Here is a 23452-nt window from a genome sequence, read left to right on the forward strand (position 1 = left end):
AAGAGAGGTAAAGATGACGATCATGTTTAAATCGACTCTTGTTGTAAAAGATGGATGAGGAGGAAGACAGAAAAGAGCTCAAGGAAAGGGAAGAATGGAATTAACATTGAAGTGACAGTTGGCGATGGGAGAGCAAGCTCTACGATTCTGCCCGTAATTCTCTCTCTCTCTCTCACACACACACACACACACTTTCTTTCATTCTTTGTTGATGTCTCTAAGCCACGACTGACATCACTGTCTACCGCTGCTGAAAACAACAGTCCCAGCCATGAAAAGTGACCAATCGCAAGAGGCGAGTTGTGCATGTTGTCTGCTGTCACTGCTGGAGTTGTTCAGTCCAACTGCAGCTCTGTGCCATGTTAACTGTCATAGATAAGACATGTATATCTATTACACTCTAACCTCTGCCCTACTTTTTGTGGAAAAAGGGAGTGGCTGGTTAATGTTATGAAAGCAATCTAACGTCAAAACCTGGGCTCAGAGAGAGAAGAGTACTTCATCACCTAATTGTTTAGGAAGTATACAGTTGTGCCTGCATCTGAGCCTTATTTAAAGCTATTAATTTCTAAATGTATTTGTTTCCATATACTGAATCTCATTAAGGCTAAGTCACACATATTCTTCTGTGTTCTTCTGTGTGTCAATTTTTTTTTGGTGGCAGGCCATTGATAAAAAAAACTGACTGGTTGCACATTTTTAACTTTTAACTGAAGGACTGAACTAAAATCACAGAGGATTTTATTTTGGTGATACTGAATGATACGTTGTATGCATTGTGTTTGAGTAGGTGCTGTCAGAACACAACATGAAATCAGACACTCAAATTTTCTTTTTTTCCAGGTCATGCAGTCACTTACTGTTGGCCTATATGCCCCTAGTGGCTATGAGGAGACATGTCAGTCTCTACAGATGACACACTGAACCTTGGTTGTTCAGTTGCCTCCTCTATACCTTCCTCGGAAACATACCTACATAGTGTGTGAGAGGCAGTAAAAAGGAGCATAGTGACCACAGAATACCACTTAGATCTAGTATAAACAGTCACATATCCAAAACTAAAGCTCTTCCATGGAGAAACAGTTCAAATCCTCCTTGTGACTATCATTTAATTACATATATAATCCCACAGCCATATCTAAACTCACACAACTTTTTTGCAAATCTCTCCAGCAGTGCCTAACTACATAAAAGATTGATTGGCAGTCTGTCACCGAGCTGAAAACGCGGACAAATCCGCACAAAAAAGTTCTGAGAACAAGAATCAAACCTCCATCCTCCAACCACCTTCAAATGTTGTGAGAGAGTGGGAGGACAGAGCAGGCGGGACTGATAACGTCCCCCTCTTAAGTTCAGACAGTGCGTATGCATTTTAACGGGGATATGCATCTCAAAAGCAGTGAAAAAAATATCATTTGGGAGGAAAGTGAGGCTTCAAATGAGCGAGAATGTCATGAGAGAGTTGGAGCTCTGAGTTTGTGTTTATCGCCGTCTTAAGACGGACTGAAGAACTGAAGAAACAGAGGGAGTGAGAGAGAAGTGACCTGACTGCCAATGACGGCAAACCTTCAAGCTTCAACAGTAGCACAGGCCCGACACTGACACATTTACCTCTTGGCCTCACCTCTTATCAGTAGCCAAATAAGACTAAAAACATATATAGTTTTTCCTGAAGTTGCAAAGATCAGAGTGGGTACTTTTGGGCGACTTTTTGGGACTGTGTTTAGTCGATGATGCATGCTTATTGCCATGGTGAACAGCAGGTGATGACAGCTCTGTCTGCTGCACTAAAACACCAACACAATGATCACTCAGAGGGCAGCTGCAGGCTTATTAGTCAGTGCAAAGTCTTTGTTGTTTCAAAGATAAGAAGGTCATCTTAAAAACTACAGAAGAAAACTGTGAGCACAATTAATAAGGAAAACGTGAAATAAGAAAATAAAAAGGGGAAAGGGGAGGCAGGTGGCCCTGCAGTTGCATCCCACCAGTGGACTCAGACATGGGGCTGCCTCCATGTATTATGTCTTTATGAACTTGTATATATGCGCTGCTGTATCTAAAAGTGTTTGCATGTGTTCTCTGAACAAAAGGAAAACTCACCAGGATCCCGGCAAACTGCTTCTCTTCCATCCTTCAGGACCTGGTCGGCAAAGATCCCCTGCCTCTCTGTTGCCGTCTCTCTGCCTCTGCTGCCTCTCTCTCTCTCTGTCTCTCTCTCTGGGATGGACTTGTCTGCCTCTCGCTATCAGAGTTTGAAGTTTTCTGAGGTGGCGTTCGCTCAAGTGTCTCGGTCCCCCTCGTGCCTCTTCTGTGTTGTTTTGCGAGTGTAGCTGGAGTGGCGTCGCTGCTTTGTGTTAATTCTGCCCTAATCCAGAAACTTTTCTATGCTGTGAAAAGAACATGTGACAGGCAGAGAGGGGTGGAGGGAGGAGAGGAGTGGGGAAGGGGGAGGCAAGGCAACACTTTTTAGTTACTTGTCCCCTTGGCCACGTTCAAAACAATTCCTCAGTCTTCGTACATGACCTGCTTTGAGGTGGAAAATAAAAATACAAAATCAACAGTTTGCACTCTGAAAGTTAAAAAAAGCTAAGAGGTGGAATTCAAATGTCTAAGGAATCTGTTAGAAAGGATGCAGAGAAAGAATTCAATAAACATGTAGATTTGCATTTTGTAGCAAAGCAGCTGCCATAACAAAGTGCCCTTTTGTGGAAAGAGATTAACTGTTGGGGGAACGTAGACTGCCTACTGACTACTGCTGTATGAAAACCAAACTGGAAAGGAATACTCAAAAACAGCCTAGATTTAGATAAAAAAAAGTGGCAGAAAATAGCTCTGATTGAGTGAAGTGTATCTGAAATTATGATGTTGGCAAGTTACTTCAAACATTCATTTTTGATGAGTTGTTGTCCCATCCCAGTAAATATTTTACCTGTGATAAATCTGTGCGTTAGAAATAAGTAATGCCATAATAATGCATTCTTTTTAAAGATCTTTTAAACATCTCTGCAATGACATTTACTCAAAAATAATCAGTGGATACTGGTCTTCAGAAATTCACTTCACTTTTTTTGGTCAAAAAACTGTACATATTACATTTTTTGCCCCTAAGTGAAAATGTCCACATTGGCCTCAACATGTCAGTATTTTGTGTGGCCACCATTACTTTCCAGCACTGCCTTAACCCTCTTGGAAATGAAGTTCACCAGAGCTTCACAGGTTGCCACTAGAGTACTCTTCCAATCCTCCATGACGATATCACGGAGCTGGAGACATACTTGGCCAGTCCATCACCTTTACCCTCAGCTTCTTTAGCAAGGCAGTGGTCGTCTTGGAGGTGTGCTTGGAGTCATTATCATGTTGGAATACTACCCTGCAGCTCTGTCTCTGAAGAGAGGGGATCATGCTCTGCTTCAGTATGTGACAGTACATGTTGACATTCATGGTTCCCTCAATGAACTGTAGCTCCCCAGTGCTGGTAGCACTCATGCAGCTCCAGACCATGACACTCCAACCACCATGCTTGACTGTAGGCAAGACACACTTGTCTTTGTACTCCTCACCTGGTTGCCGTCACACACACTTGACACCATTTGAACCAAATAACCACCATCAGACCACAGGACATGGTTCCAGTAATCCATGTCCGTAGTCTGCTTGTCTTCAGCAAACTGTTTGTGGGCTTTCTTGTGCATCATCTTTAGAAGAGGCTTCCTTCTGGGCCGACAGCCATGCAGATCAATTGGATGAAGTGAGCACTGACAGGCTGACCCCCCCCCCCCCCCCCCCTTCAACGTCTGCAGCAATGCTGGCAGCACTCATTCGTCTATTTCCCAAAGACAGCATCTGGATATGATGCTGAGTACGTGCACTCAACTTCTTTGGTCGACCATGGTGAGGCCTGTTCTGAGTGGAACCTGTCCTGTTGAACCGCTGTATGGTCTTGGCCACCGTGCTGCAGCTGAGTTTCAGGGTCTTGGCAATCAGATCAGATTTTTCAGATCCTCAGAGAGTTCTTTGTCATGAGGTGCCATGTTGAACTTCCAGGGACCCGTATGAGGGAGTGTGAGAGTGATAACACCAAATTTAACACACCTGCTCCCCATTCACACCTGACACCTTGTAACACTAAGAAGTCACATGACACCAGGGAGGGAAAAGCCCTAATTGGGCCCAGTTTGGAATTTTTCCCTTAGAGGTGTACTCACTTTTGTTGCCAGCGGTTTAGACATTAATGGCTGTGTGATGTGTTATTTTGAGGGGACAGCAAATTTACACACTTTTCACTGTTGTCACATGAAAAGATATAATCAAATATTTACAAAAATGTGAGGGTGTACTCACTTTTGTTAGATACTGTATATCTGCCATTTTTAGATAATCTGCATCGGCCGATACCTGCATGAGGCTGATGTATCATCCTAAGTGACAGCAAATCAAATCTAAAACCATTACTGGCTAGCATTAAATACATATTGTTATACTGTAGAGAATAATGCAGTTTAATGACATCACTTCTGACAAACTGTACCCCAATGTCCCTTAAACACCAGTCACGTTCTGAAATCCTCAGCATAACCTATTGTATTTTTTATTTCATCAATTAATAAGAATTCCATCTAACACAACATGTTACAGGCTAAGATAACCATGTATATTAGATTTTACTTTGCGTGGAACAAATTAATTATACATGACATTTCTTTGTTTTGATATCGGTGTTATTTATCAGCCATCAGCTGCGCTGCTCTCTTTACGACATCGGCCATTAAACACCCATGACCACTAGCAAAAACCTTTTAAACCATCCGATTACATCATTCATTTGGCATTGATCTACTGCAAAATGCAAAAAGAGAGTCACTGCTGATACAGTAGTATGCTTGAGCAAGAGGGGTTCAGGAGGTATAGCAGCTTGGAAACAGGTTTTGGTTGTGGACGATTCAGGTGGTGCTGCACTTGTGAAAATTCATTTCACAAGTGCAGAGAGACTGCAGATGGAACACACACAGCTGTCCTGGCCCCACATCAATCAGCCAAGGGGAACAAGAAGTGGGTTCAGAATAGACTGAGAGAACAAAGCCTTCATTTTCAACAAATTCCCAATTCATACGGCCAGAGTAGCGTGTTGCAGTCAGAAAAAAGGACAAATAAGCAACTGGGCCCCTGTTGACAACCCATTCCTCACCTTGTCTGTGCAATGTATCAGACTATACCTCAGGATAACGTAATTAAGCAAAACTGACTTTAAGATCCTTATTATGTCAATTGGTGAAGTGCTTTAATGCTGAACATTTCCAAACTCATTCTTCATCATTCATCAGCCCATTCAATTAAATTAGCATAAACCAGAAACCAACACATAGATAGGCTGGAGCTTTCCAGGAGAGTTGGCCACTTTGCCCAGTTGGTAATCCAGCCTTGGCACTACCTCATTTACACAGAATTCCCATTTTACTTGCCCCTCCCATTCCTCCTTTACATGGTGCACCAATGTCTTGTGGTGCATACGTGTGTCTCTGTATGGCTAAGGTCAGAAATCTAAAAAAACAAAGCTCAAGTACATCTTGCAGTAAATCCGGTAAGCTGTCATGTGGAGACTGAAGAGAGTGAGTCAAATACTGTAACTCTGCAGCATGTCTCCCTTTATATGACTCCATCACTGACTCAATGAATAAAAGCCCTACTATTAAGTCCTAAAGCCTTGTACTAAAAGCATCCCAGCAAAAAAGAAGAGAAAAAGTGGCCAAATATAGCTGCCATTCAGTGTTACAAACATATAAACACACACATGCACACACTCTGCCTCTCACAAGTACAGGAGCCTACAGGGACTCAGAAATGCCCCAGGACATCCATCATACACAGCACGCTGCACATTGATGAAAAGACGATAAGAAACAAAACTAGGTTAAAAACTGACTCTTACCATCCCCGTTATGATGTCGGAAGAACAAAGAATTAACAGGAAACACCAACTTCTTCATCAGAAAAGGGAACCAGCTCAGCAGTAAAAAACTAACTGGTGTGAAGGCTGAAGTCTGTGATCAAGTCACAGTGCTCTTGCTACTTCCCACAGATTGACTCTACGAATGTATGTACACAAGGCAAGAGTTGAGACAAGCCTGTTGGGCCATCCCAGGAGGAGTGTCAGCAAGAGGTTACATTAAACTCACCCTGAGACCTGCAGGGCTAAACAACTAGCTTCCAAGCACGGAATTTCATAAAGTCCCATGGTAAAGCCTTGACAGTGACAAAATTAATGATGAGTTGATATAAATAATACATTTGTATAAAAGTGATCTCTGCTATTGGGGTTTGCCTGACTCTGTCTAAGGAGAATACTTGCATGTTAGGCCACATAGAGTGCTAATCAGTATTTGAGGATCAATTCATTGTAAGTCATTGTATCAGCCAAAGAGAACCACTGCTGATACACCAGTGTGCTTAATAAGAGGGACTCAGCAGGGGAAGCAGCTTTGAAAGAGGTTTTGGTTGTGGATGACAACATGCATACTGGTGGTGCATTTCTGAATCAATACAGAGAAACTGCAGATGGAACACACAAAGCTGTCCTGACTGGGGTTAGGTGATGTATATCGAATTGGCATATTACGATATGGGATTACGATCTTAGGGGCTACTCCTATACCCGTGTATATGTATGTTGGATATTATTTACTATTTCTATATTTGAACCTATTCACAGCCCATCTTCACCGTCTCACCAGGTCTTAACTTACTTTTCCTTATGCTTACCTCATTAAGCAGATCATCTTCTTATAAAAAATATTTTAGATATTAGTCTTAGTGATGTAACTGCAGAATATGCCAGTGAATAAAAAAAGTAGCCAGCTTTGAGCAGATATTGGTCGCTAAAAAAGCCACCCCTTCCCCCATTTTACCATACATGGTAAAAATGCATCTATTCTCAGCATTCAATGGTACACACCCACTTCAGCTCAAACTGTATATTTCACAGGCGATCAAGTGCCATATATACACTCAAATGTGCATTTCCCCCTTTGCTGTGGTGTCTTACACCACAGACTTTTGTGGGTAAAACTACTGGGTAATGTGTAAATGAATGCCCGATCTTAAGTTTCTATTTAATCATGTGACAAGATGACAAAACTCCAGAAACCGGGTGAAACAAAATCTGACAAGTAGACTAGCAGAGCACACGTGCAAGCTAGCAGTCATGCTAATCACACATAAAAGTTGTTTCAAGAAGAGACAGGAGAGAAAAGAACAGGAGGAGAGGGTCGCAAAGCTCCCAAATAAGATTGTTTAGGATTACTGAGGACATTATCAAAGATTTCGCTCAATGCAGGCTCATCAGATGCCATTCAAATAGGTGAGTAACTTTACAAGTGCTTCTTCAGTGGATTTGGTGTGGCTGCCCTGATGCTGTTTTAAAGGCTGATATCATTTCGGGGACAGGTCGCCACTGAGTAGGCTTATCTGTTTAATTGTGTTGATGTGCTTGTAGGTATTAAACTGTGTGTGGGCCGTAGCTGGCCTGTTTTCAGAACATAGTGTTGGGTTATGAGTAGGCCACTTTTCTTTATTATTCACCATAAGGTCTTGCCTCACTGTCGAAGAGGAGGTTATTGTACTGAAAATGCCCGAAAAAGTCTGCGTCATTTCAGCACAGTGAACGCTTTCTGAATTCAGCTGTTTGTAGTGACGTTTCAGGATTGAGACAATGACAGCACTGGCCATGCTCCTTATAACTTTCTCTTTGACTTTTGTACTTCGCAAATATAATAGTCTAGGTGACACAGTCCAACTCTAAAATCCATCATATGATGGTACTTTACTTTAGACTGCTGCGTCCAGGCGCATGCAAAACAGCTGCTGCAGCAGCAGCGTGTGTGGGTGTTGGAGAGATGCACACAAAGAGAACTGTGGAATTGAATATGTTAATTTGGAAAGAAATCAATTTAAGGAGCTTTAAATTAGGTATTTACTGCATCTAATTTTATTGTTGTTAAATGGCTAAATGAGGGAAAAAGGCACATAAATTTGCCAATATAGGGTTCCCTTCTAGACACGAACGCAGTGTATGTGCGTGTGTACTTCGTAACGGTGTAGCCCAAGGGCCCATCATAACAGCCTGCACTGGGGCCCATTGTTACTACCTTACGCCATTGGTGTGGTGGCAGGGTGTGCTCCAGCATTGGTGTGACCCCACACCAGTCAGCCAAGGGGGACAAGGAGTAAGAGACTTAGATACATCTCAAGTCTCTTATTTGATATTCGTGCAGGCCGGCCCAAAGCATTTATTTCTGCTCCAAAGAGCAAAGATCGAGGAGTAAGGAGGGATTTCTGAAGAGCCATGAGCGAGGATACACTACAGCTGCCTTCACGGAGGTCTTTTAGGCTACTGGACGACAGGAACCCAGCTGATCTAATACATCACAATATCACTGGAATTTCATACCAAAGTGAAGACAGATAACAGATCAAACTGTATCACTTCCAAGTTTTATATTTCATTTGCTTTCAGATTCACCATGTAGTTAAAAATCTATGTTCATTGTAGATCTGAACAACAAAAGAACCGCAAACAATCTTCCTCATTTATTCGAAATATTATTATTTTCTTGACCTGTTATTTCCCTCATTAACTTTTATTATGGATATAATTAAAGTTGGAGAGTCTGTCAGCAAGAAATACGGCAACATAATTTACTGTTATTTCCAGTCCGTCACGTGAGGTTGATAATTCCTGAGCATCAGCTTTTATATGAATCATTCAATTTCCCCTGAAACAGGGGAAGTCACATAAATTTAGCCATGATCATATTCTGGGTTATTCAAAAATGAATTCATAATCAGAATATCAATATATACAGATGCAAATAAAGACTAAATAATAATAAATAAACACACATTTTGGCAGTAGAAATGATCCTGTGCCTCAGAGCAGGACACGGTATACAGTATAAATACAGACTGTTGTTGCGTGTGCAGGTGTTTGTTAAACAGGTAGCAGTTACAGAGAGGAATGCCGTTGTCATTAGAAACTGAAGTCACTTCCCATGACGCTTCAGAGGAAAGAACATCTCATTTCTCTAAAAACATATTTCCTCTCTCCTCGCGTGGCTTCCCCGGAAAATACACAAGTGAGGGAAATATGGTGCTTACAAAGGCTTTATTTTCAAAAAATAACCTGTTACAGAGAGTCAGATTTTCAAGTGGAATTAAGGTCGAGTTTGAGAATCATGAGTGATTGTAATAAAGTCAATGAAGATACTATGAAGAGGGACACATTTCTAAATAAATAAAAACATAAATAAATGAATGAATAAATAAATAGTTTAATGGTGGATAGTGATAATGTACTGATGCTAGTGGTGTGACTCCAGGGAGCACAATGTCAGTCTGTCGCCTGGTCGGTCAGTCAAATAGTCTTTGATCTAAACAATAAAATCTGAAAAACTATTGGATAAATTGCCATGGAGTTTAGTACATTCCTAATTCCCGGACAAAGAATTCTTATGACTTTAATGAGCTCCTGAGTAGGGATCTGACTTTTTCAGTCCTTATACCGATACCAATCCCTGGGCTTTGGGTATCGGCCGATGCAGAAAATGAAGTGTAAAATTAATAAGCTGTATTCTTCAGTGTGAGGAATAGACTGGGAATCGTGTTCTTTGACATGAAGCTTCTTGAACTGCTTGATTAGCTTGTTTGTGTTAAAGTTTGCAGTGCTACCGCCACCCCTCGAACCATTGGGTTTGCAGATATTGCAAGTAGCTGTAGAACTTGTCGGCATAGCAAGTGTGAAATACCTCCAAACTGACCTAGTTTTTAGCTCACTATATGCTATGTTAGCTTTCCTAGCCAAATGTCCAGGTCTACCGGCGCACTGCTGAGCCATCTAGTAACTGCCTCCGTGTAACTGAATTGATTAGATTGGCCCCCTTGTCACCGATACCTGATCCAGCTATATGGTTTTGAGTGAAATGTCATCATGTCATCCAACTATTGGATGGATCACCTTGAAATTTAGGATCCTCACTTCATCAGATTGGACAAATTGACTTTGTCCAATTCTTTGGCTGACAAGATTTTCATGTTAAAAACCCAGTGCAACAATACACGTCTTCCAGGAGAGAATGAAATGTGCGCTGTTATGCCCGTATTTAAATGATATAACACTTTTGATTTCACGTCATAGAAACTAGCTCTGTTCGAGCATAACCTGACCTTGAAACTTTTCTCTAAGGCCTCTCCTCGCCTTGTCTAGTCTCCCCTTGGCTTTTCATGTCTCTATTGTTAAATGGGTCCAATAAGTGACGGACGACATAAATAGAGATGAAAGGGCCAAGGACCAATATTGTAAAGGGTGCAAAAGTCACTAAGGTCACCCCTCAAGGTATTTTCACATGTCCTGCTAAAGCAATGGTCCTTTCTCAAGTTCTTGCATAAAGAAAAAGCAAACAAAAAAAGCTTTTGTTTAGACATTTTAAGTTCTCCTGGCCTACTATGGAAGTAGTACCCTGCTTTTGCAGAATGCCATACATTTACATATTAACCCCCCATGGGCATTTCTTTGTTAGGGCCACATGACCTTTTGATTTAATGAAGCACAAGTCATGATGCACACAGCTTAAAGATAATTAATTTAGTTGTTTCTTGATTTTGCTAAATCATCTTTGAAGCAAGAAATGAACTGAGGTGAAGAGACACAAGAGGGACACATTAATTACTTTCCTTTATCTAACATACAGATGCAACACCAGCCTCCTGTACTCACACAATCATACAAGCGTCATTTGTGCTCTACATCTCCACTTTAGCTGCATGCGGTCCCTTGGCTCCCTGTCTGACAGGGTGTACAACACAGTGGGTTCAAGACAAAATAGCATCCGTTATTGCAAGCCGTATTTACAATGCGTCACATTGTTGGGCTTGTAAAGCAGCTGTGTCTATTATCAATACTGTCAATATGCAGCGGCATGATTGGGACTCTACAAGGTCTGTTTTGTCACGATAGACAGCCTGTTTCTTTTACTATGCACAGAAAGGTAAATATGAAATGTGACGACACTCAAAGCGCCACTAACTATGCTTAAGCATTTGTTCAGCACCCAGTAAATAGAGCCAGCAAGCTATGCATCACTTTGGGGCTGCTGAAAAAATAAGAATTCTTACAATAAGGCAATGACATTGGGAATGACAAGATATGGGATTTTAATATGAAGTGCGCAAATCAGGATATTTTTTTAAATATAGACTGTTGTGGCAGATAAGTACTGCACATAAACACACAATATATAGCAGTAAATCTACCAATAGAAAATAAAATATTAATCTCTCTAAACAACTGTGTTAATGTAAATAGAACAGAGAAAGCATTTTCAAAGGCATATTGTGATTATAATCAATGAATAGACACTGCTATAACACAAACACATACAAGCAAGCACATGGCCGAGCAGGGGTCAAACACACTTTTTTTATGGAATGTAGATCATGGCCCAGTAACAATCCCAAACAAAATAAAAATCAAACACACAATCTCAAATGCTACACTTTGAACTATTAGTGTGGGATAAAACAAGAACGATTGCTAGCAATGTGTAAAGAATTTATTTGGGGAATAATTAGACATCACTCCAATATGGATGATCAAAACCTCTTGAAAGGTTTATCTTGGTTAGTGTCCTGTGCCTCGGGGTGAAGAGTTGGTCAGTTTGCTTAAAGGTGAAACCTGGTGATAAATTCAGTTATTTAGTAAAATTTTAATCCCTGTAAATGCCAAAGCATCCAGAGCTCTTACACTTGTGATTAATTTAGATAAGAATGACCTAAATAGTATCATCAGAATAAACAGTGCAGTGCTAGTGCATTATGGCAATGGGTAACTAAAGAATTAACAGAGATAACAGCTGATGCCACTTGATGGAATTTCTTTAAAGCTGCACATGTGCAATGTGACAGGTGTCGCTTGTAGAAACAAACGCAAGTGTATCCCAAGTGCTCAAACAAACAATAAATTCAGATTTAAAAAGTCATTCACATCATTTGCTGCAGGATTATGACACAAGTGCATGGATAAGACACAACTTAAAATACAGCACAGAGGTCGTTCCCAACATACAACTAATTTATACATTTAGTCAGTAAGTAGGTGAGCAGCCTTCCTGACTCACAAGATTCAAGAAGAGTGAAACTATAGTACGGTATGAACAAGCATTAGCAATTTGCATACAACACAGTGCCACTATCACTGCAGCCTTCCATGCAATATATTCTACATTAAAAGAACAAACCCAGCAGCTGTGAGCAGTGGCTAATGTCCAAAATATTACGGAACAAATGTGCTCTGAGTTGTCAACCTGCTTGGGCAGTGGAAAGAGACAAACGCAGCCATCAAGATTGCAGTACACTATTGGATTGGCATCGCCACACCCTCTACAGCGCTGGTTGTAAGATATTCAAGAGGTGTTGTATCCATTTGTATGAATTTCTTTTTAGAAGAGGAGAGAAAACAAAGTACCTGCTTGCTGCTTCATAAGTCACTCTAAATTTGTTTTTTTTTCTTATGATATGAGGAAGATTATATTGCCATCGTTCCAGGCTCTGTCATACATGCAGTGGCAGGGCATAGGTAGAGTTGCCAGACTGGTAGTCATCACTTCTGCTCAGATTGTGTACAAGACCCAGCTGATGTTTCATGCCTTGATCATCCTTCCGATGTTGATACTGAACTTCTGCGCTCCTGAAAAAGAACAGCTATGCCTAACTGTGCAATGGTGCCCCCTACTGGTCTCAGCGTAAAGATTCTCCTGTCCCCTCTGTTCCTCACCATCATTTGAATGTGTGATCAAAACAGCTGTCCATTAAATACAGAGATCTCTGACACTAAAACTGACTTGGTGACGTTATTATCTTGTATTACTGCAGATAGGCATACAGTATCACTTCAATCTCATCTTCTTTTTCCTCAACCCTTTCACTGTATCTCTCCAAACCTCATATTCTCCTCTTTTTCTCTACTCACACAGTATCTGGGCATTCCACAAGTCCAGACATGTCTGGACTAGTGCTTCACAAAAATAACAGTGAAATATCTCAGAGCCTACTGTGAAAACTGTCTGATACAAGCCATGGGAAAACTCCATCATAATACACATTACAAATATACTACAGTACAGCAAATGCAACAGGTTCCTCATTAATTATAGTTTTACTTTCAGTATCAGTTTTATGTAGCATTAAATGAGTTTTGACACTTTGAGGAAGCAAAACAAGCTGTAAACACAACATTGATGTAATATCAAAGTCTTAATAATTTTTTATGGTGATTATGTTAGCGAACAGTCATCTATTTACAGCAGACACAGATCTACATTAGTGTTCATTTGGAGTTGTGTTTCGGTTTTCTGTTCCCATGATGAATGTAAGTTCAATATTCACTCTCCTTTTAGCTTTGTTTTAGTCTACACCAACACAGGAGAAAAATATCTAACTCATTAGATGCAAAATGCCATCACTTAGTTGCTAACCTTGTCTTTCTGCACTTAGATGCTAGGCAGTTAGTGTACAGTGGCACTAAAATGCTCCACAAAGCTGAGGGCAACAGCATTTTTTGTGATAATTCTTTGTAGTTTTGTCACTACTTTTTACATTGCATGTAGTAATTTGATCCATTGTTTATATAAAAATCGTCCAACCTTGCAGTCCAAACAGTCCAAACATACTTTGGCATCATAGAGGATGTATGGCCCTGGAGATGCAGGATCCAGGAGAGGATGACTGTATGGAGCTTCCAACTTGAACTGAATCACCTGACTATAACTCTCAAACCTCCACTACCTCCAGACTTGATCTGATGACAACACCCTGAGGTGGAAGTGAGGGGCCTTTACCACTTCACAAATGTTGAAGGATCCCTCTACATATTCACTTCCCCTCCACTGACTTACTGTTAATCAGTAAGCTGACATCTGATTGCTTCATTGCTGATTACTCAAATTCTGTGAGTACAAATTTCAGCCATAGTTCAGACTTCCTAAAAAGACATAAAAACAGACATCATCAAAGCCATTGGGCATATTTATCATGCATCTGCTGCCAAACCTATCATAAAAAAAAACAAAATACGCTGTTGATCTGAGCATCTTAAGCACAAAGTGAAGAGAACTTCAATATTTCTAAAATGTGACAAGCACTTGTCATTTACAAATTGCTTAGTTAATGCATTCAATTCAATTGTTTGTCCCTTTTCTACCCAAGAATATATCTACACAGACGAAGCAAGGTGCGGTCTTGGCTACATTTTGTAACAGTGTCATTGTAGGAATATTAAATGTTATGAACTGGCATCAAATGCTTACCTCATAAATCTTTCATGTGTTGAACAAACTGCATATGTCTAATGAAGTTATAACAAAGAGGCTAGTAATAAAGGTAACACCACAGTTATTATTAGCACATAACATGAAAATACACACTCATGGTTACAGTGCTTTTGATAAGCTTTTGAGACACTCATAAGAAGACAAGCTGTTGTGATTGGCCTACTGGAGTCCCTGTCCCTTTTGATGTACCCAAAATATTGTTACCTACAGAGCACCGCATAAGGAAAGCAAACAGAAAACTCTAAGGCAGGATGAAAGAAAGGCCCTCCTGTGTGCGGGTAAGGACATGGTGGGGAGGGGGTGGTGTGTGCGTGTGTTGGGCGCTTGGGTTACTGCCATTCATGCATGCACGCCTTCTGTTGACATAGTCTACTTTTACCATTCAGTCCAGCAACCAATTTGGTTATGACACATATAGACCAACTACTATTTCCTGTCAATTATTTTCTTGATTAATCGTTTGGTCGATAAAAAGACAGTAAATGTTGAAAAAAGTATAACTTGCCGATACATAACAAGACTCTGAAGTACTAAAATATCAAAGAAATGTTTGAGGTTGTAGTGTTAGCATTGCATAGTTTGTCCACCAGAGAAAACTGATTTTGCAACAGTAAAAGGTCCCACTTAGTAAATAACTTAATAATGTTATTTTAAAAAAAAAATCCAATGGATGCTTATGGTTAGGTTTATTATTCAGGTTTAGAGATAATCCAATACACAGGAATGGTATCAGTGCAGATACTGACCATATTAAGTGGACTGGCCACATGTGCCAGAATCACATTAAATACATATACAATTACAAATTTATAAAGCTTCCAGAGAAACATAATTAAAGTTTGTACAAGCCTAAACATCATGCTGGTCTATGCACATCTCCATTTATACTAAAGAAGTGCTTGGTTACAAATTCATGTTAAGCATTATATATCCTTGTAGCCTACACTGCATTTTAATAGTCATATACCCCCACTCCAACACCGCAACAACAAGGGGGAGGCCACAACCAGTGCCACGTGTTTCTCCCATGCTGCGATTAAATAACAGCGCTATAACATTCTGCATCGCAATATAAGTGACTGCCTGAGAGAACCTTTTTTATGGTCTACTCCATGGACACGTGTTGAATGTTTCTTTTCTTTTGCAATAGCTAGATGGTAATTCTGACCCACTTACAGCCTCAACATAAAACACAAGTTGCTCCTTTAAGAGGACATTAGAGCATATGGTCTAGTGACCCCGGCGTATTTTTCAGAAAATTAGTTGCTATTAAAATACACCACACACTCTCTCCCTCTTATGAGCAGGCGTTGTCTTACCGTGGAGGTGACCTCTCTCCTCTCTTGCCTTGATGGTGCTGTAGCCTACATATGTGTGTTTTCCGTCAATACTGAGTTATTAGGAGTTGCATCACCTTGGTCTACCGTCCCTCCTCGGTCAAAGCCTGACCCACAACTCCTCATTAAGCCACTCCCTTCTCAACTCCAAAATAGACGAGTCCCAACACCATGTGAGTGCTCCCTGTCTGTCGACACACTCAACCTGGTCAAATGCTTGATGTGAGGGCTGCTGTCTTACACTGCATGCTCCCCATATTGAGTTATGGTGTAAGATGTGCTCAATTAGCCTACTACTTGTGGGCTATGTAAAAGCAGCTAAGTATCAATCTTAGCAATTTCACAATTTCATTTTTGAATAAAAGCTTTGATAAGGTTACTAAACCTAAACTTGAGTGCCACAGACACGGGAATATTATGGGGGTAATTAAATAATTACCTATAGAGCTTTTACCGGCAGTGTGATGCATAACACGCTCCTTCTAGGCAAAATGAATATTGAGGGTCATGGTAAAGGTACACGTGTTCAGTGGAAGAGGAATGCATACATTCATTTATGTTGCTCATTCTTTTGTTATAAGACCGTGCCGCAACGATTCCTCACTGAGACCCTTGTGATTTTAGCTTTGTGGTGTGTTTGCGGGCAGTTTGTGAGCAGTGCAATCAGGCGGGATTGCATCTGATATGCTGCAAAGTGTGCTTTGATGCTAATGCGAATTCAATTATCTTAACAGCGCCGTCAAGGCAGAGGTATGAATCAATGCGATGCTCCAGACAGGTGTGGTAGCCTGGGCTACAGTGTGCCACTGGTGATAGATGGAAGCGTCGGGGCGTCCACATATTAAATAATAGTAGAATGTGTGACAGATGACAGATGCAGCCGAGGAATGGATGATGGCACTCCGGAGATTTTGGCATGCAGATGCAGGGTTTACCTTGCTCTTGGACCGATCAGGTTGTAGGGCTGTTGGGAACGCAGAGGAGGAGGAGGAGGAGGAGACACGCATGCAGGCGCATGATGGTCAGAGGGGTGAGAGGAGGGAGGTGAGGAGTTTAAACACTTACGGTGGCGGTCAAAAATTTTGCACAGCCTGGATGACCACAATATAATGGTGCCTTAAAGAAAAATGCTTCATAACTATGGATAGCCCAATGTCATTAACATTATGGGAATATCGGAGATGAAAAATACTATGAACTTACAGATTGGAATTAAATGGCAATCCTGATACACTGTCACTTTCACAGCCTCCATTCAAACACTGTTAAAAGAGAGAGAGATTCCTTCCCACATCCATTGTCTCTTTCCAGTTTTGGAATTAGTTACATGTTTAAAACAACATTTTATATTACAAAACAACAAAGAGTCACCATATCATTCATTTGGAATCAGTTTCTGTTCCACTTTGTTGTTGAAACTGCTGCTGCTGCAAACAAGGTTGACAATCTAATAATGTCATCTATAATAATAATTATACTCTCTGTCACTGGAGCCATTTTTCAGTAAACATGTACTTTTAATTTTGATACTTTAAGTGCATTTTGGCCCTGTGATGGACTGGCGACCTGTCCATGGTGTACCCAGCCTTTCGCCAGATGCCTATTTACACATTATTGTTCATTTAGAGTCCAGTCTTGTAATCGGACTTTTCCACTTTTCACTGTGGAGCAATTAAAGCTGTGTCATGATTTTGGTCGACTGCTTTATATTTATGCACTGAGTAATAACAGTTGCTGGTTACTTCTTCTTAAAACTACTACTTCTGCTTTTTCAAACAGTCTGAATGCCCTGAAAGTCCAATATTCACTTTCCTTCTCTTTGTGGTTTGGTCTCCAAAACTCCGGAGAAAAATATGTAGCTCTTTAAGCTGCTAAATGATCCACTATGTTCACCAGCCAGTCGCTACCTTTGTCTTTTGGCTGGTAGCATACAGTGGGTTTATCAGCTGCATACTGCTACTAAAAACAATGATGAGAACAATAAGACTGAACCAGAATAGTTGAGGGTAGGCAAGTCTTCCAGATAACACAACAAAATATGTCATTGGTCCATTTCACACACACATGTACAAGCGTTTTCTGATCTGGTGCCCTAATCAGAAGGATGACATTTGTCTGACATGAGTCTTCCAAAACCACCAACCAAGTTACAGCTGAAAAATAAATCTGTTTATGAAATTGCAGCACTATGATTAAGGTTTGGTTATGTTTAGGCACAAAAACAACTTGCTTTAGGGAAACATTACAATTTCGGTTAAAATGACTATTTTCATTAAGATTATGGGAGCTTTGTTTACATGGTCAGAATTATCATGTTGATGCTTAAAAAAGACCACACTGAGCTGCAGTTGAAAACAGGAAATGAACAGTTGCGGTCCCCCATATTTAAGTCAGATGTTTTGTTGACCCACCCATCCACCTCGACCTCTTGCCTAGACTTGGTTGCTCTGTAACGTCTCCTGAATTTCTCATTTGCTCCCATTATAATTACTACAGCCACTAGAGAGCTTTGTCACCTGGATGTAAACGCATGTTGTATTCACTTGCTGAAACGATTGATGCTGTTGTTTGTATCGGGCGGCTGTGGCATAGCCTGCTAATTGGAAGATTGGTGGTTCGTTTCCCAGCTCCCACAGCCCGCATGTCAAAGTGTCCTTGGGCAAGATAGTGAACCCCAGCATCACTGGTTAGTTTCTTTCTGGTGAGCAGTTGGCACCTTGCATGGTAGCCTCTTCCATCAGTGTATGAATGTGTGTGAATGACCTGTAGCGTAAAGCGCTTTGGATGGTCGGAAGACTAGAAAGGCACTATACATTGACCATACGTCCTGGGAGGACAGTCTCAGCAAAACAAAACAATGAGCTGAAAGACATCAAATGCTCTGAAGGGAACTGCAGAGTTGGTGATAAATCTTGTCAATATAGCCTTGAATAGTCTGTATAAAAGGGGTTTATGAGTGACCCCTTTCACATTACACATATTCATTTGAATAACATAAACACTGTTAACATAAAACTGTGATTAGTGCAATGATTAAAACATAGATGTGGGATGCCCTGGTAGCTCATCAGATACAGCTTGCAACATGTGCCAAGACAGAGCCCTCACCCAGCGGCCAGCGATTCCTTCTCCCCTGACTTTGCTGTCTCTTGCTGGTAAAAGGTAATGGTTTGTTTTCAAATATTTTCTATGAGATAAGAAATATCTTTTTCATATAAAGTTAAGTAAAAGTATTAAATTAAGTTTTTTATTATTGAACTAAAGTACAGATTGATTGCATTTTAAATTTTCACAATAAGTCTCAGAAGAGACCATAATATGTATCAATATAGAAATAGTAACAGCTTGGAGCTGACTGACTGGATTTGCATGAAATTCTCAATTCTGCAATTGTCAGAATTCTCTCAAAACTTAATATTGTTGGTTGGAATTTAATGCTGGTAGATGTTGTGCTCTTAGGTGAAATCTGAGCTCTTCTGTAAATGTCACAAGCCCCTCAGTCCTCTGTACAAGCAGTGTTATTTCAGCATTGCAGCATCATTGACGGTGCCCAGAAAGACGTTTGAGCTCTTTATCCAAGCTGAGTAAATACACTTTTCATAAACTATAAGACAAGTACATCACCTATCTTCTCCTAATTGCCCATACACCCCATTTCACAACAACATTACCATATGAGTGGTGTTCCCACTGTCCCTCACCTGACTTGACTATTTAGATTTCAGTTTGTGATTGCCTGTCAGCAACACTACAACATAGGCAGAGGGTTTTTACATTCCACTGAGGTGTATATTTGTATTTTTTTTTTCCCTTTATACTTTGACACTATTGATTCCCGAGCTGAAATCCAAGTCAAGTCCCAATGGACTGAGCTAATGCTGCCCAGCTTGAGAAAATGACAAATAAACCACAGCATATGAAGAGCAAATTTTCCAGTTGACAAATATAACACAAAACCTTTGTAGGACAACTGAACATGCATTCAATTTATGTTTGATCATTGATACTGGACTGTTCGTCACAAGTAAAGACATGGTCTTGGCTGTTCACAAAGGATCTGGTTCTTCAGCTGCTGCCGTGAAAAAAACAACAACACACAAGACATTATATAATTCTAAAAATTTGACAAGATTACTGCCACAATATTTATTTTACATTTGATATTCATCATTTGAACATGACCTTAATTTTTTTACATTGTTATGATGCAATAGCCATTTTTTTGTGGTCTAGAAAAGACATATGAATGAGGGGCCCTTAAAGTCACCTCTAGTGTCTGCTATAGTAACAAGAGGTTTTCCCGTTCCCTTTCTTTGACCTTTGACCTTTCGCTGAGTCAGGGATAATAGTTAAAGTGATGGCATGTCTGATGGAAAGCCCCCTCAACATGTATGTTATCTACAAGTATGAGATCCATATGTTTGACTTTATTTGTCTTATGTCCACCAATGTTGTAATTAGAGGCACAGAGTCACTTTCAAGGTCAATAAACATTTGAAAGAGTTCATGATTATTGCCTTGGTATCTGCCCAGACAGAAAATTTGGAGTTTGACTTCAGACCTAGTGACAGTTGACAAACCCCAGAATTTCTTGGGTTAGGTAAACAAGGCACACATAGCTTTGCCTCCTTTACAACACATAGGCACTCACACAGACTACTAATCATCATCCCCACTGCTTGAACTAGTAACAGGGTCATTTTACAGGTTCAATGCACTATATTTACTTTCATTAGAAGAAAATCAATGAGTGACAATTAACAAGTATAAAGTCAAGAGAAACTGGGTTCCCATCCATTCAAGCTTCTTCCCCCTTCTACTTTCACTGTGATTGGACTTAGAAAAGTCCTATCACAAGACTGTGGCATCACTTTGGGCCACTGAGTAATAGCAGTTGCTGATTACTTCTTCTTATGACTACTTTTACTTCTTCAGTCAGAAAGCTGTGCAAATACACATTCAGGAACACTTTCACTGTTCCTTTATATTACCAAAATCAAGACAGACACATTAAACTGTTTTTGCTAATTACTATTCTCTACAAATTGCTTAGAAGATAAGTCTAATCCTTGTCTGCAGATTTGTATACAGAATAATCGACACGGATTGAGGGATTCTGCACTGAAACAGAATGTGGCATTTTTCCAAAAGTTGTCAAATTTCCCAACAACAGATGAGGAAACTGTGTGGGAAGGTAAATGTGTGCCAGCCAGTTTTGTTTTTCAAATCCAGGTATCCAAATTACAATTCTGTCCCTCCATCATATTTAGAAAAACTTGCAAATGCAAAATACAGTCACAAAATAATTTGTTTTCATTTATTTCAGAATGTATTTAAACGCCAGGTATTTGTGTTTATATATGGTACATATGGGCATATGATTCAGGTGCTACTATGAAAATGACAGATTTCCATCAATTATTTGTGAATATGAGAATAAAATACACAAACAAGAGTATTTTGACATTCTATTTGTGCAGTTAACAAGCAAATAAAAACAAAAGTACACAGTGTCTAATTGTCATCCTGCTATGAAAAGTCTGTTATGATTTGGTACTGCTGGCTTGATATTATCAGTGAAAAAGGCATATTATACTTTTGGACTCCCACGTCTATAATCGTCTGTCAATTTATTTAGTATTCCAATAGGCAATCTTCTGCTTTATAGTAAGATTCTGTATTTCTAGTTAAAGTAAATTCTTTAATTTTATTGCCTCTTTTGCATTTCAGTTCCTTTCAACAAAACATACTTTAGTACTAATCGCTTACTCTAGCCAGTGTGATGTTATACTGTCACAGTGTGGCACACAAATATTGCACACAAAATAACATGGCTCAAACACAACTGCTCAGTGGTCAATTTTACTACTTTTCAACAAATATTTCATCTTAATAAGACAAATTCATAAAGTCAAAAGAGCATTTTAATGCTGGGTAGGCAGTGTTGGAGAACTAGTAAGAGACAGATAGATTTCAAAAGAATCCAACTGAAAAAACCTAAAATGCTATATGCTGTAAGTTTGCAGGACACTACATGTAGTAGTACTTAGTCAGGTCTTTGTCTTCTTTTGGCTATGGTTCAGTCTACTTAGGATTCATCTACTAATGATTTCATATGCAACAGGTAATAATGAAAGAAATTCAACTTACAGAAAACCCATTGTTTGTCATTTTATGTGGCTGTTTTAGGTCACAGCAACTTCTATTAGATTTAATTTGGCAGTGCAGCTTAGAAATCTATCCCTACACTCTGTTGATTTATTGTTTGCTATATTTGAGAAATGCTGGTTAATTTACTTTTACTTCCTATTCTGATGTTTATAGCTCAAACTGCAGTGGCTGTAGGTAAAACATCTGATAATAATGACAATAAAATCTGTCTGTCACAAACAATCAGTCTACATTTTACATTTGTTGAAAGAAAATTAATCATACATGTGTGACTTATTTGCAGAGGACTGTCACATAAATGTGCTGCTCTCCTCTGCCACATCACCTTGGATCGATACTTCAAACACAGACAAAAAGCCTTTAGTGATTTCACCTCTGGAGAAAATACCACAGTTTGGTTTTATTATAATAAGAAAAAGAACACAGAGAGATGCTATGGCAACAATCTCAACAAAGGGACTAAAATAGCCTGAACACGGGAGACAAACGTTACTAAATGAAACAGGTGTACATAATGAGTGTAATTAACAGCTACTGAAAACTATGTGTCGAAACTTAACCAACGAGGCCATCTAGTGGGGGAACTAAAACATAACAAAGAAAGAGGCGCATTTCATCCCCCCACAGGAAGCTCTACATTCTGGTTTTCTTCATGAGGCCAACAGGATGGGACTTTGTTACATACAACATATATAAATGATATATAAAATTCAAATGTCAACAGCATATATCACTGGATGATTCAACATCTAAGACACGGCAAATGTCCAGGTTATCATAACAATCTCTTCGCCTGTTTTGGATAAATATTTTACTACACATTACTTCGTATTAATAGTGATGGATTAATTTATCTTAGAGGAATAATGAATCCATATTCAATATTTTTATGCAAAAGATAACATAGATTTACGTTTGCTTAGATATGATAGGCCTATTCATAGTTCTAGCATTCTTATAATATTTGTATATTTTACCGTAAACCATAACAAATGAATAAACAGAAATGATGGAAGGAAGATACTTAAAATACAAATTTGCTACCATCCGGTTTTTCTGTATTTTTTAATAGTTGTAGTCTTCCTCTCTCCAGACTGGAGTACTGCATGCTGCTGCAGGTGGTGTTTCCTTATTTGTTCAAGTGATTGCAGAGATATACAGCTGCATGATAGCTACAGGTTCATAAGGTCTAGATGCTAACTACCAAGTGGCGTTCACTTTTCAACCCAGTTCCTACAGAGTTTTTCCAGTGCTTTAGTTTGTGAAGCAATTTCCCTATTCAGTCTTGCTTGTTGTGCATTTAAGGGGTTTGAGGTGTTTTTTAAGGCAGTTTTGGTATTAGAAATCTTGAGGCTAAAACTTCTATCCTATCCCTATGTTGTTTTTCTTAGGGTTCCTTGTTAGAGGCCAGTCTTTTGGATTATTTAGGGGTTTTCACTGTATTTTAGGAATCTTTTGTTTCTTGTTTTGGTGCTACTTGCTCTTACTCCCTCACAAGTAAAATATCTTTGAACAAGAAGAGTTTCAATCGAAACTGGGGGTAGAAAGAGTTGGTAGTCTCTACGCTGC

The 23452-nt window shown here is 39.7% G+C and overlaps 1 protein-coding gene across 1 annotated transcript in view; it reads right to left on the minus strand.

The window, feature by feature from the left end:
- Positions 1-15789, minus strand: part of slc6a9 (solute carrier family 6 member 9) — a 79282-nt gene extending 63493 nt beyond the window's left edge. Inside the window, exons 1-2 of the mRNA XM_038718760.1 lie at positions 15695-15789; positions 2101-2387 (exon numbers count right to left, since the gene is read on the minus strand). Coding sequence (XP_038574688.1) covers positions 2101-2130 — 30 coding nt within the window. The 5' untranslated portion in view covers positions 2131-2387; positions 15695-15789. The remainder of the gene's footprint in view (positions 1-2100; positions 2388-15694) is intronic.
- Between the last annotated feature and the right edge of the window lie 7663 nt (positions 15790-23452).

The sequence above is a fragment of the Micropterus salmoides genome, unplaced genomic scaffold, assembly GCF_014851395.1.
Source record: "Micropterus salmoides isolate LMB-PRFRI ecotype aquatic unplaced genomic scaffold, ASM1485139v1 Ms_hic_scaffold_14, whole genome shotgun sequence".
Classification (NCBI taxonomy): domain Eukaryota; kingdom Metazoa; phylum Chordata; class Actinopteri; order Centrarchiformes; family Centrarchidae; genus Micropterus; species Micropterus salmoides.